Below are 15082 nucleotides of genomic sequence, written 5' to 3'. Positions count from 1 at the left end.
GCTAAGATAGCTTGAGGGAGAATTTGACACTTTCTTTGGTGAGATTCTATCTGGCATTTCTTCTAGATGGTCAGATTTCGCAAGCAGAATCATGTGCTACCTGTTCTTAGATAACTGTATTGCCAAGTTGACCATATGCTGCCATGTGCAGCCAAGGATAGCAGTAGCTGAGCAAATCCCACTTGCTTTTCTCTATGCATGAAAGAAAAGAGTATCAGGAAAAATGTTATCTCTCTGTGAGATCCAAATATGGATAACTTCTTTTGCTATAGTAAAGTTCTGAAGTTTTGTAATAACTTTGTTATAAGCACCGATTTTCTGATTCATGTAGAGGTTGATTTTGGAAAACAATTGACAGAGAATTGCTTTTACAGGTTCTGTTAGGTTACCTTAGGACTCTCTGGGGGGGCACGGCAATCTCTCTTATGGATTAAGGTATTGTACAATATGTCAGTTCATGTTCATGTTGCCTTGTTTTACTGTTTACCTGAGCCTACCTTATCAAGTTTCAGTTTTGATGCTATTTAAAAATGTCTTATTTAAGAATGTTTCTTCTTCACACAGGATGACTCGTAGGGGCATCAGTAATGCAGACATCCTCAACCTGCAGAATGATGCTCTAGGTCGCTGAGTTGTTTGGTACTGAGTTGAACAGCATAGATGTTTGTTAATGATCGGTTCTAATTCCTGTATACCTGTGGTATCCTTCATAGTTCTTGAGCTCCTCTACACATGTAATCCCATGTTCCTATCTTGAACAGCTAAATAAGTGAACCCCATGTTACCGTATCCTACAATTATCCGTATGGAGATATTTTAGTGACCCCAAAGTTCTGTATACCATTTCAATGCTTACCCTGCCATGTTCTGTGGCAATAAAATCAAATCTGGATGAACATCTAGGATGACAATTTATCTCTTGGGCAGAAAGTTGTGATGTAAGATATGATTCAAATAAGCAAACTCTGTGAGGTCATTTCAGTGTCACACTACTCGGCATTTTATTTTATTTTTTTTTGCCAGTTCCAGGTTGCTGAGAAAGACCAGTACCCTAGTTGAAGCAATTCAGTGTCTGTGCTGTACTGCCACGTACATGAGTTATCAAAGACTCTCTGTAGTCTGTAGCCAACAAACCTTTTGGCTTTTGCTTGTGGAATGAAACTTGTGTTTCTGTGTGATGCAATACCTACCACTACCAGGAAGTGTATAAACTGGTATGCGATGCGATGACTTCAAGCTGACACGCTCAGGACATTCTCCACAACTAATTCTTGCTGTCTACTTGGGACCAACCGGTTTGTTGGTGTGTCCTCCACCTCCACTCCACATGGCCGTCCCTTAACTTGTTGCTCGTCTTCGATAGATGTCATGATTCAGTGAATGAAGCATTACATATTATATTTGAGTAAAGGGACCGGTATTATTCGGTCCATCCTTTTATGAAAAATGATAGGATTGTATATTAGATAAAGCCGCTTTAAATCTTCTTTACGACGGGTTAGCGACATCTAAACGGCTGAAAGCTGAAGCAGAAAAGGGTGTGACTAGGAATGCATTTTGAATTTGGGAAATGTGGATCCACCTTTCTTTCTTTTTTTTTTTTTTTTGGTCATTTTCGCAACTGTACCTGAGTCAGATAGTCTTGATTTCTGGTCAGAAAAGCTATACTTGGATTTGGCGATGTGATTAGCAAACCTAATTTAGATGTGCTTCAGTTTCCATTTGCACAGTTCACTTGATGACTCCAGGACTTCAGCTGAAGATGTTGAATTGAAATTGGACTGAACTTCGCATAATTACGCCCCGTAGGACCATAGGAGCAGATTTACAAAAGTAGCATTCTACTTACGTGTATGTTTGGAATATGCATGAAGGCTCAGTCAGGACTCAGGAAAGAACTTGACAAAAGATGCAAAATCAGCCTGATTTTACAAATATCGTTCGATGCAGAGTTCTGATAGCTGCCCTGATTTCAGTAAGATCTTGCAGCTCGTCAAACTTTAAGCAAAACACAAGGCATAACCAAAATTTTGGCGTAATCAGACTCTCAACAATCACACAGCTACACATGGGAAAAACTTCTAACAAGAGAAACAGAACATTCATCAGCAAAAGGCCACTCCCACTGACAGCTCTGAACCAAGTTCTTGGTCCTGTGCTACCGAGCGAAGCATGTATTGATCAATTGATCACCTCCGTATATACACCTGACACATCATGCACTCAAAGACTCGATTTTTTCAGCTGCATCAGATCGGCGGCGCCTTCCGCGACGGGGCTGCGCCGGACTTGTGCGCCAGGAAGAGCTTCTTGAGCAGCCTGAGCATCATGAGCAGGCCCATCCTCCGCCTCCGGATGACGGCGTGTTTGCGCGTCTCGAAGGCGCCTTCGTAGCCGTAGCCGTCGCCGTCGAGCCAGGACTCCTTCGCGGTCGCCCACGACGGCGTCCCCTTGGTGAGCGGGCACGGCTGCGCGGCCCGGGCGAGCTCTTCGTTGAAGTCCTCCCACAGCATGTCCATCTTGTCCTCCACGGCGAATCGAGCCGAGCCGTGGCGGTGGTGGTCGTAGCCACCCAGCTGCTGCTGGTGCTGGTGGCGGTAGTCGCTGCCGGCGGCTTCTTGCGGCTCCACGGCCGAGAGGCTCCTCCGGTGATCGTGCTCGTGCACAGGCCGTGTCGACAACGCCGCCGGGGACGATGAGCCACGGCGACGCGGAGGCGAACTGAGGGGAATGGGACCTTCTTGGCGTTGTATTGCTCCAGTGGGAAGCTGGGGAATGTGAACTCTTCCATTGCTGCAAATCTCTCTCTGTCTCTCTGTCTAGCTCTGAGACTCTGACTCTATGGAAGCCTGTGTAGGAAGATGTATATGAGGAGTGGTCATGGAGGTTGCAACTTCTTTATCTGCCGCCTCTTGACATTCCCAGAGATGGAATGGAAATGACTAGAAATAGAGGATCAGAGGAAGGGATGTAGGCTTAATCTAATTGTCTCTGTAGTTGAAATCGAAGTGATGGTAGGCAAATGGGGTTATTATGACATGGTGATGGCGGTTGGTAAGATGCTTGGCAGCTGAGATTGCTGTGTCAAGTAATGCCAATCAGACAAGCACTAAGAGCAAAAGTAAGGGTCCTACCTGTTTGATGCTTAATAATTACATACAGGGTCATTAGATGTATAATACAGCTAAAGTCTAGGAGCAAAAGATTGGCCCCATTCGCTGGTCTGAAACTTGGCTGAAACTGACTGAAAAACACTGTTCCGACTGAATTGTTGTGAGAGAAAAATAATGTTCCAGCTGAAAAAAAGAAGTCGAACAAGTCGAATATGAGATAAGCCGAACAGGGCCATAAGAATGTTCAGTGCTTAGCCTGAATATTACCTGCAACTGCTGGTGCTGAGCAAAACATTTTAAATAAGAATGGAAAATTAGTGTGAGGTACAACTGCTGGATTAACCAATCATTCACGGAATATATCTGGGCTGCACTTTGTTTGCAATATCCTTAGGCCCCGTTTAGTTCCAACCCAAAAACCAAAAATTTTCAAGATTCCCTGTCACATCGAATCTTGCGGCACATGCATGGAGTATTAAATGTAGACGAAAAAAAAAACCAATTGCACAGTTCATCGAGAAATTGCGAGACGAATCTTTTAAGCCTAAATAGTCCATAATTGGACAATTTTTGCCAAATAACAACGAAAGTGCTACAGTAGCCAAAAGCCAAAAATTTTCGGAACTAAACACGCCCTTAATGCGATGCTTACCGGTGGTGGCTGGAAGATTTGTTTGTCTTATCACTTGTAGTTTTCAATTTGCAGGAGATGTGGTTGGAGCAATGAGGAGGTCTTTTTTTTTTCTGACATCTTTTTGAATGGTGTTGGAGGGAGGAGGAGAAGAGCATAGAAGCAGGCAGGCAGTGCTTTTCAGCTAAAGGTCAGCGCTGGCCGCTCACTTTACTGACAAAGGGTAAAGATGGTTGCAGTTGCCGCGTCAGCATACGAGGTGGCACCAGTTTGAACGTTAGAAGGCGACACCTGTGAGACAAGTTGGTCGGGCTCGCGTGACTCCTCTTGTCGCCACATGCAATTGTAAAAGTTCTGAATAATCACTCTGCCCTTGTTTAAGTTCGTGAAAAGTTTTCCCAAAAAGTGCTATAGTACCCGTCATATCGAATCTTGCGGTACGTGCATGGAGCATTAAATGTAGACGAAAATAAAAACTAATTGCACAGTTTGGTTGGAAATTGCGAGACGAACGATTTGAGCCTAATTAGTCCATGATTGAACACTAATTGCCAAATAAAAACGAAATTGCTACAGTAGCCAAATTTCGCACTTTTCGCGAACTAAACACGCGCTCTTCTTGTTAATATTATTAAATAAAAATTACAATTACAGACTCAACAGAGCTTTTCTGGTTAGATTCTTTTGGCGCAGTATGTCCACTGAGTTCACAGATGTTACCAGCGTTATACTCTTTTCTTCTTTTGAACGTGCTTATATGGGTAAGGTGTATGCGTGTCTCGTAGAAATACGATTGTCACGTTTATACTATTTTATTCAAAAAAAATACTTCTACGTGGTCCTTGAATAAATTAATTTCTTGAGTTGTTTGAAGCTAAACTTTGTAAGATAGATTTAGTATAAAAATAATAATATTTATGACATAAAATCAATATAGATATAAGTACTCTTTTATATACAAGTTGATTAAATTTTAAAAAGTCTGACTTAGATCAAATCTAAAAGTTGATTTATTCATAAACCAAGAGAGTAAAAAATATTATTTGACTCTAAGTCACGGTCTTAAAATTAACTTTAACCATCAACAAGTAATAACACTAAGGGTCTGTTTGGATAAGATAGGATAGTTACTAGTTGGACTAAAAATTAGCTTAAATTAGCGGAGGTTGATTAGCTAGCTGTCTAACAACTAGTTGAAGTTTTAGTTAAAAAATTAGTCAACCCATAAGTCCTTATGTTTAGATACATTAAAGATAACTTTAGCTAGCTAGCAATTAGCTCTTATATCAAACAAGTCCTAATACAACATCGAATTTTAAAAAATTCGACTTTAACCATCAATACGTAGTAACACGGCATCAAAACTAGAACGGAAACTCTACTACGCGACGGGTCACGCGATGGGAAAGCGCGCGACCTGTCGCCTTCCTCGCGCTCGCCTCCTCCCCCGAGCTCATCCCTCCCCTCCCCTCCTGCGCCCGCAACCACACCCGCGCCGGAGATGAAGAAGACGCCGGCGGCGGCTAGGGTTCTGGCGACCTCACCGGAGACGAAGAAGATGACGAGCTCCAGATCGCCGACGGCCAGGTAGGCCTCCTCCTCCTCCTCCTGAGCTCACCGGAGACGGCGACGATGGCTAGGGTTCCAGCGAGCTCCTCTCCATCTCCTTCCAAACTCTGGCGGGTATAGAAGGGCCCGGCCGGCCAGGGGGAGACAGGCCGGCCCAGCGGTGGGGAAGCAGGCCAGGCGGTTTAGGGGCCCTGGCGGTGCCCGTGGCGGTCGGGCCAGGGAGGGCGGGGGCCCCATGGTCGAAGCTCGAACCTCGCCGGCCATGGTGGATCTCCTGTGAGAGGGGGGAGGGAAAGAAGGCGGCAGCCGTGTGCGCTAGGGCTCGCCGAAGCTCCGGCGAGCCCTAGCGCGCGCGGGGGGCAGTGGCTGGCGGTCGGGGGCTTAGATGAGGAGGAGGTCGAGGTCGAGGACGACGGCAGCGAGGGAGGAGGAGGCGGCGGAGGGGTGCGGGAGGAAGAAGAAGGGGCGTCGCGGGGGATTCGTCGACTCGTCGTGGGAGGAAGACGACGGGTCGCGCGCTCCCCAAACGCGCGACCGGTCGCGGCTTATCTGCCTCCAAACTAGAACGGTGCAAAAAAAATAATACAGTTTGAGAGCTCTCGGCGGGAAGAACCTATTGTTCTGATCCTACTGCCGCTCTTTTTTCTGTTCGGTGATGAAAGAAAAAAAGAACACACACACTCATATTTGTGAACAGAGTATATAACGTAACATTTCGGATGTATGTACTATATATAGCAAATTACAAGGCCATGGAGTTATATGTATTAATGCATATACCGGTATACCATTAACCTAACATGTTTTATAGTGTGGCATTGGGTTTTTTTAGCAAATTATAGTGTGGCATTGGTACAGGGATTGTTTCACTGATCGATTTGATTTGGGGAAAAGAAGTAAAGAACCGTGGCTGGCCGCAGAGAGGGAAAAAAACGAAGGAAAACATTTGCAATTCCAATGGGCCTGGACCGCCGCTACTCTGACTTCTAGGCCTAACGCTCAAGTCCATGGCTAGATGGGCCAGTCCGTTCCACTAGAGCCCACTCTCCTCCTTCCATTGATTCAAATAATGGAGTTCAATATTTCCCTACCTACTAGTGTATACTAAGCTTGGCTTGGAATTCAAATTAATTGGTTCCATATTGAAGTTTGGTTTGAAATTAAGTGTTTATGTGTGCATGCTAAGCTGTAGATTGTTTTTTATCATAAAATTCATTTACCTATGTATGGGTGGTGCAATTGGCAACAATAAAACCAAGCCGATCTATATTTAAGTATGGTTTGTGGATACTAAGGTGATGTTTGGGAAGACTTCTTCTAAATATCTCTGATTTTTAGAGCAACTTCAATATTCTCCCTATATTCTTCCTTATTGATAGGAATAGCAATTTTGATTAGAAAAACACACTCCAATAGCTTTTTTAATTAGATCTCCACACATTCTTATCATCTATTTCAGATTTTTCGCTAGCCAAAGATAGAGAGTGGTGTTCGCTCTCTAGAGTATGCACAAGATATAGAGAAACGGTTGAAGGGTAGAAAGATATAGAAAACTATTTTTATTTGAATGACTCTACAAATAATGATTCGATAATGATACGTCACGGGCATTTGTCCCATGACTCCCATCCGGACGCGCTCTAAAAAAACTCACCACGACACCTCCATCACGCGGCACGGCACCTCCATCCCGCACCATCCCCTGAGGTGCCTCCACTGGCCCCTTCTTTCAGTCCCCCGCACGGCCAGAGCTCCCTGTCGGCCCCTTCTTCCCGCCCCCGCCCGGCCAGAGCTCGCGGCCAGCCCCCTACGCCTACGGCCAGCCCCTTTGTCCCGGGCAGAGCCCGTTGGTTACCTGTGCCCGTTGCTGGCCTGTCCCCACCTCCCTCTCTGCCCACCTGCAACGGCGGTAGCCCGCAGCGCAGCCGAAGCTTGCCAACAACCTATCCACTTGCCATCCCCCGCTCTGCGTTGTGTCGTAGAGAAGAAGGGTGAAAAACGCATGTTGCAACGTATGTTTCAGATGTTTCAGAGGTATGTTGCAAGTATTTTATGTTGATGTTGTAAAAGTAGATCGGAATGTTGCATTTGTTGCAATGGTTGTACACGTACCGGACATGTTGCAAGTGTGTTTATTGGATGTTTCATATGTTTTACACATATGTTGCAAGTGTTTTATCTAGATGTTGCGTATGTTTTGCAATGGTTTTCAAGTATTTTTCAGGTGTTTTTGCAAGTGTTTTAGATGCATGTTTTAAATGTTTCATCTGCCTTCAGATGTATGTTGCAAGTGTTGTATCTAGACGTTTTAAAAGTAGATCGGGTGTTACATCTGCCTCTTGGCTTTCTGCTGCCTCGTCTTGGTGTCTCCTCCTCCTCCCCGCCGACTGGGCATCTGCTGCCCCCTCCCCCTCTCTCGATGCTGGTGACGTTCGGAGCGGTACAGGCCCCGTGTGGGCACGCGAAACGGCACACGAAACAGACTGCATGTGCAGGCGTCCGGACGCTAGCAAGGCCGATAATGATTTTGTGCAGGAACTGTTTTTCTCCCTCTTTACAAATTGATTTGGGAGTATTCCACCTCCCTCACTGCTCGGCCGGGTGAAATTCTACTACTAGCAGTTTTTACTCAGGTAGTCTCTTGTTTAGTTGATTCTTGTGGTGGTGGGTACTCAGTAGGAGCGAGCAAGTTGAGCGTGTGGAAATGGATGCTTGTTGCCACTCTAGTTGTATGATTTTGAAGCCTAATTTCATGTCAAAAAAAATACTAAACGGCTACTTTGTTTTTGATTTTCTTCTTCTGATAAAACTCAGTAATTTTTTTGCTGTTCTTTATGCCAATGATTGGTATGGTCCCGGCGGCTCGCCCCTTCACTTCATGCCAATGATTGGTATGGTCACCGGAGCGGAGATCCTCCCACTCTAGTCCGGAGCCAGAGGTCACGGTGTCTGGCGCCAGCGGCGCCGCAAGGGGCGAACAAGATGGGTACAAAAGCATCACGGTCGGGTTTCGCCACCCACTCGCCCAGTTCCTAGGCACCGGCGCCAGTTGAAGTGCAGTAGATCCGGCGGGATCGATCCCCATTCCGGCTCTGGGTAAATCAAGAGCCGCGCTCGCGGTCTCGGCGCCGTTGCCTGGTCCCTTTCCCGTCCAAGCATACTAATAGTTGTGAGAGAAAAACATTGTATCATGGCATATAAGTCGCCTGATATTGTTTTGTTGTGAGAGAAAAACACTGTATCATGGCTGATAAGCATGGCTAATACGATCGAGTCTTCTGGCAGGGAACCAGACTAAGAAGGTGAAGTTCCCTCCGCCGCAGGGGCGGATCCAACGGTGGGGCAAGCCCCCCCTACCCATACCAAAACAGTGGAACATCCTGTGGAGCTTCCATTAATTTTTAGGCAAAGTTCTATAGTGTAGGGTGGCTGAGACTTAAGATCGAGCGACAGTGTTGTTTAGCTCCCTAAAATATTTCCTGGATCCACCGCTGCTCTGCCGTGTCTATCACGGTTTGGTGCGGTGCGCGCTCGCCGTCGCTACCTGCCTGCGCCGCGTCAGGTAAGAAAATGCCAATCCCATTATCCCAATCATGCTATGCTTATACAATTCAGTGCCTGTATCTGGACCTTTTGATGTAGCTTAAGTCTGTGTCACTAGTCTGTCACACAGGAACAGATGATGCCGTACGTTACTGGTTAGTCAACTCAGTCAATCCTGAACCCAGCCGGACACCCAGATCCAAGTGAGGGGACAAGGGAAAAAACAAGAAAATTACTGTCCTAACTTTGACCGAGAATGAATGTTTTTCCTACTTAACATCACAGTGATGCCGTAGGTTACTGGTTAGTCAACTCAGTCAATCCTGAACCCAGCCGGCCACCCACATCCAAGTGAGGGACAAGAGAAAAACCGATAAAATTACTGTCCTAATTTTGACCGAGAATGATTTGTTTTCCTACTTAATTAACATCACAGGTATTTTGAGAACATTTTATATTTGAAACACTGTGTTGCGAATATAAAATAAAATTAATGGTCAAAGCTCAAATAGAAGATCAGACTGTCAGTTATTTGAAAAACGGGGTGAGTATAATAATTCACAGCTCTAGTTTTGGTTGGGTAACTCTCACACATACTGCTTGTTCGGCTGGCTGGGCTGGCTGGCCAGCCCACTCACGAAAGTACTCATGTGAACAGTGCTTTTTAGACAGAACAATATTTTTTTTTCACACCAATCAATTGAAGCAGTATTTTGATTTATTTTTCAGTCCTGCCGAACAGGCTTATAGATGATGTAGTATGAACCTTTATAGCCACTTCAAATGGCACACCTAATGCACTACTAATCTCAAGTAAACTGCTAGTTTTAATAGTCAGTTAGACACATGCTGTGATGGTGCTTCCATCTGAATTTATTAAGCCTAATTAATCCGTCATTAGCACATGTTACTGTAGCACCACATTGTCAAATCATGGACTACTTAGGCTTAAAAGATTCGTCTCGTAAATTAACCGCAAACTATACAATTAGTTTCATAATTAGTCTATATTTAATACTCTATGCATGTGTCTAAATATCCGATGGGACAACGACTAAAGTTTAGAAGGAACAACCAAACACCCCCTTATACAATTCAGTGCATATATCTAGACCTTTTGGTGTAGCTTAAGGTAGTGTTTGGATCCAGTGACTAAAAATTAGGAGGTGTGTCGAGAGGATGATGCACGGGGTGTTTGGATACTAATAAAAAAACAAATTACATAATCCGTCAGTACTCCACGAGACGAATTTTTTAAGCCTAATTAACCCGTCATTAGCACATGTTTACTGTAGCACCATATTGTCAAATCATGAACTAATTAGGCTTAAAAGATTCGTCTCACAAATTAGTCGCAAACTATGCAATTAGTTTCATAATTAGTCTATATTTAATACTACATGTATATATCAAATATTCAATGAGACAGCGACTAAAATTTAGGAGGGGAACCAAACACCACTCACTAGTATGTCAAACGGGACTAGATGATGCCGTGCATTTACTCGTTAGTCAAGTCAGTCAATGCTGATCCCGGCCGAGACCCAGTGAGGAGACCCAAGTGAAGTGAGAACCATCGCAGGTATTTTGAGGAATTTTAAACCACTGGCTAAGAAGATGTAAGATATAATTAAATTAATGGTCAATGCTCCAGAGAAGAAGAGGTGAGTATAAGCAGCCTGCTCGTTTGCCTTGTATCTAGCTTATAAATCATAACTTATCAGTTAATAAATAATAATTTTCTTTTTTATTAAATTAATTAACGGTATTTTCAGCCATAACTTATAAGTCAAACCGGACTAAATAAACAGGGCGAAAATTATAAGAATTCACTTCACAGTAGCCTTCGGTGTTTCTGAATCACATTTCCCCGACAAAACCAAGGAAGCCATGCGCGAGCACTACCAGAACTTAAAATCCTCGTAAAGATCAGCTGGTATTATTCGAGCTGGTGGAGGTCTGCTGGGATTGAAGAGGAGGGAAAGAGGCGAGGCAGTTAATCAAGCGGGAGGCCAAGAACTGGGGGATGACCATGGTGGAGAGGAGGTATGGTCCCTGTGCCAGCCATGGCTTCTTCCTCCTACGGCTGCTGCTGCCATTCTTGTTCTTCTTCTCCTTTATTGATGTGCCACCGGCCGCCGCCGCCACCACCACCACACAATCGCCTCCACTAAACGAGACGCAAAAGGCCATCATGTATGATATTGCTAGTCTGGTGAACTCTGTATCCGCCAGCACTAGGTGGAACACTGCAGACCAGAATCCATGCAACTGGAAAGGAATCGGTTGCACAGATTCCAGTTCTTCCTCGGCCGTTACTAGCATCGCCTTGTCAAACTATGGCCTATCGGACTCCTCCATCTTTTCCCACCTTTGCCGTCTTGACACCTTGCTGACCCTTGACCTTTCCAGAAATTCCTTCACAAATTTGTCCGCTCAGTTCTTGGCCTATTCTTCTTGCTCCATGAAAGAAGGGTTGCAGTCACTTAATCTGAGCACCAATCAGTTGGCTAATTCGCTCAGTGATCTATCTGGCTTCCACCAGCTAGAAATTCTTGATTTGTCCTTCAATTCCTTTGCCAGTAGAAGTCTGAGTGCAGACTTGGGTTCTTTTCCCAAATTAAGGAGCTTCAACGCTAGTACCAATAAGTTGAATGGTGATGTTCCTACCAGTATGGTCAGCTCTTTAGCGGAGTTGGTATTGTCTCGTAATCAGTTGAGTGGTTCAATCCCTCCGGGCTTGTTTAAATATGAAAATCTCACTCTGCTGGATCTCAGCCAGAATAACCTGACTGGTGTTGTCCCAGATAGCTTCACGAGTCTCTCCAAGCTCGAGACTTTGCTCCTCTCAGGCAATTTACTGACTGGGGAAATACCAGCGAGTCTGTCGAATGTGACAACGCTGACTAGGTTTGCAGCCAACCAGAACAATTTGCTCGGTTCGATCCCCCCTGGTGTTACCAAATATGTGAAGATGCTGGATTTGAGTTACAATTATATCAGTGGGAATATCCCTCCGGATCTCTTCTTTGGTGTGAATTTGGAGACGATTGATCTCACAAGCAACAATCTTGAAGGGTACGTTGATGCCAAGTTTTCTAGAAGTCTCTACCGCCTTCGTCTTGGTACAAACAAGCTCAGTGGGGAAATCCCAGGCACGATTAGTAATGCCTCAAACTTGGCCTATCTTGAGTTGGACAACAATCATTTGGAGGGCAATATCCCCCTTAACCTTGGTGGATGCAAGAACTTGACCCTTTTGAATCTGGCATCAAATAGGCTACAAGGTCAAGTGCCAAATGAGATTGGCAACCTTAAGAATCTGGTTGTTCTGAAGCTTCAGATGAACAATTTAAGTGGATCTATTCCAAGTACTTTTTCCAATTTCATAAACCTGAATGCATTGAATCTTAGTTACAACTCATTCAGTGGTTCTATACCAGATGGAATTATGAAGTTACAAAATCTTTCCAGCATGAATTTGCAAGCCAATAAGATTGACGGTGTGATTCCAAATTCAATCTCATCGCTGAAGATCCTAATCGAGCTGAACCTGGGGAACAACCTGGTAACAGGCTCCATCCCTGAAATGCCAGACAGCTTGAGTACAGCACTTAATCTTAGCCACAACCTTCTCAGCGGGAATATTCCTTCAAACATTGGCTTTTTAAGGGAACTAGAGATTCTTGATCTTTCATACAACAACTTGTCAGGTCAGGTACCATCATCATTTGTGAATCTTAATAGCTTGACAAAGTTGGTTCTTGCTTATAACCAACTCTCTGGGTTCCTTCCGACACTTCCTAAACATGCGGCAGTCAATATCACTGGAAATCCTGGACTTACAAATACAAATAGCAATAATATGGACACTGGTAGTAAGAAAAAAAGGCACACTATTCTAATAATCATCATTGCTCTGGCTGGTGCTCTTATTGGATTGTGTTTGCTTGCTGTTATTGTTACATTGTCATTGTCCAAAAAAGTTTATCGTATTGAAGACGAACAATCACCAGCTGAAGAGGGTGCTGCTCAAATCATCAAGGGCAGCTTCATAACTTTGAACAGCACTGACACCACTACACTTGAGTACATGAAAGAAAAGCGGGATGACTGGCGAATCACACCTTTCCAAGCTCTGAACTTCGAGGTTGCTGACATACCTCAGGGACTAACAGAGGAGAACCTCGTTGGCAGTGGTGGCTCAGGGCATGTGTACCGCGTCACATACACCAACCGGTACAACAGCAGAGCTGGGGTGGTTGCTGTGAAGCAAATACGAAGCTTTGGGTCCCTGGACGAGAAGCTGGAGCGTGAGTTTGAGTCCGAGGCTCGCATCCTAAGCAACATCCGGCACAACAACATTGTCAAGCTGCTGTGCTGCCTCTCTAGCGCAGACTCCAAGCTCCTTGTGTGTGACTACATGGACAACGGCAGCCTGGACAAATGGCTCCATGGCGACTACATCCTCCGTGCAGGGAATTCTTTGGCGATGGCACGGCCCGTGCAGCGTGTGCCGTTGGACTGGCCAACAAGGCTCTTAGTGGCTGTTGGGGCTGCGCAGGGCCTGTGCTACATGCACCACGAGTGCTCACCACCCATAGTTCACCGAGACATCAAGACGAGCAATATCCTGCTGGACTCAGAGTTCCGGGCTAAGATCGCAGACTTTGGGGTGGCTAGAATGTTGGTCAGGGAAGGGGAGCCCAATACGATGTCTACGGTGGCCGGATCATTTGGCTACATGGCTCCCGGTAAAGTTCTGCTTTTTGGTTATTTCGGCAAATTTCACTCGTTTTGCCTCAGTATGTACAGTAACTGGGATAGTAGCTACGATATCACAAGTTCTACTATTGCCGGACCTTATGCTATGATTCTTTCATGTTTGTCTGCAGAGTATGCTTACACTAGGAAGGTGAACGAGAAGGTGGCTGTATATAGCTTTGGGGTCGTGCTCTTGGAGCTCACAACAGGCAAGAAGGCTAATGATGGCGGCGAGCTTGGTTGTCTGGCAGAATGGGCTCGCCACCATTACCAATCAGGGGCGAGCATCCTCGACGTAATAGACAAGAGCGTCAGATATGCAGGGTATCCTAACGAGATTGAGACGGCGTTCAGGCTAGGCGTCGAATGCACCGGCATCTTGCCATCGCCACGGCCGACTATGAAGGACGTGCTGCAGATTCTGCTGAAGTGCAGTGAGCGGACGCTCCGGAAAAGCAGAATGGAGTGTAGCATGGAGTTTGAAGCAGCTCCATTCCTGCTGCCATAGCGGGGCACCTCTTTATATATTTGCATTCACTTTCCTTTCATTTTCAAACCTTTGCATTTTGTTACCAATTTGCTTTGGAGCAAAATCTCCATACATTGACTTCCGTTGTACAAGAAGCCCAAGGTTAAGTTCCCCCAACAATTAAAACAATCATGTGTTTTTGCCCTTTGCTTCCATGAATTGTCTTGTAATGCTGAGATTTTTATTGAGATGGTGGGTGCGAAACCAAAGGCGAAACTGAAACATTTGGATTCCTAGGTTCTAGAAACCGGAAGTTTCTAAAACTAAAATACAGTAATATTAAGTAATTGCCTTGTTCGGTTGGCTTATAAGTCGTACTTTTTCAGCCAATGAACAATATTTTTCTCTCACAACAAATTAGCCAATAGTACTTTCAGCCATGACTTATCAGCCAAACGAACAGGGCAATTTACTCACTCCGTCCTCGAATAAATCAATCCCTAGAATCTATGCCAGTCAAACTATCTTAAGTTTGACTAACTTTATTGGAAAAAATAACAACATCAATGATATAAAATGAGCACATTATGAAAATATATTCTATGGTGTATCTAATGATACTAATTTGATGTCATAAATATTGATGGTTTTTTTTTCTAGAAATTCGGTCAAAGTTTAAAAAGTTTGGCTTCAGACAACTCTAGAAATATATTTATTCAGGGACAGAGGGAGTATTAAGTAGTACTAAACCAACTAGTTCATTGTCATGTGACTGACAGTGGACCTGGTGGATTGTGGCTCTGGCCGTCACGATTGGTTTGAGGTGTGTTTGGTTAGAGGGCAAGATAGAACGGAACGTTTACATCCCAAGGTCTAGGAATTGGATGGTCATGTCTTAGTGTTGAGTCTTGGCGTTTAGTTATGTTTAATTTGAAGGATGGAGCGGTTCTATTTTTTTTAGTTGGAGAGATAGAGGGCGTGATTATTTTGGTC

The 15082-nt window shown here is 44.6% G+C and overlaps 1 protein-coding gene, 1 long non-coding RNA gene and 1 pseudogene across 2 annotated transcripts; 2 read left to right on the top strand and 1 right to left on the bottom strand.

Moving 5' to 3' along the window:
- The first annotated feature begins 369 nt into the window (after positions 1 to 369).
- On the top strand, positions 370 to 915 carry LOC136509131 (uncharacterized). Its single transcript, XR_010772238.1, has 2 exons — positions 370 to 435; positions 565 to 915. It is a non-coding gene; the product is annotated as an uncharacterized lncRNA (long non-coding RNA).
- A 1037-nt stretch (positions 916 to 1952) lies between these two features.
- LOC136509225 (uncharacterized) lies at positions 1953 to 3015 on the bottom strand (annotated as a pseudogene).
- Positions 3016 to 10711: 7696 nt separating this feature from the next.
- On the top strand, positions 10712 to 14395 carry LOC136508468 (receptor-like protein kinase 5). Its single transcript, XM_066503148.1, has 2 exons — positions 10712 to 13610; positions 13752 to 14395. The coding sequence occupies exons 1-2, from the start codon at positions 10883 to 10885 to the stop codon at positions 14126 to 14128; spliced, it is 3105 nt and encodes a 1034-aa protein (XP_066359245.1). The 5' UTR covers positions 10712 to 10882; the 3' UTR covers positions 14129 to 14395.
- Positions 14396 to 15082: the final 687 nt, after the last annotated feature.

Source organism: Miscanthus floridulus, chromosome 15 (genome assembly GCF_019320115.1).
Source record: "Miscanthus floridulus cultivar M001 chromosome 15, ASM1932011v1, whole genome shotgun sequence".
NCBI lineage: Eukaryota > Viridiplantae > Streptophyta > Magnoliopsida > Poales > Poaceae > Miscanthus > Miscanthus floridulus.
This window is presented reverse-complemented; position numbering and strand designations above follow the sequence as displayed.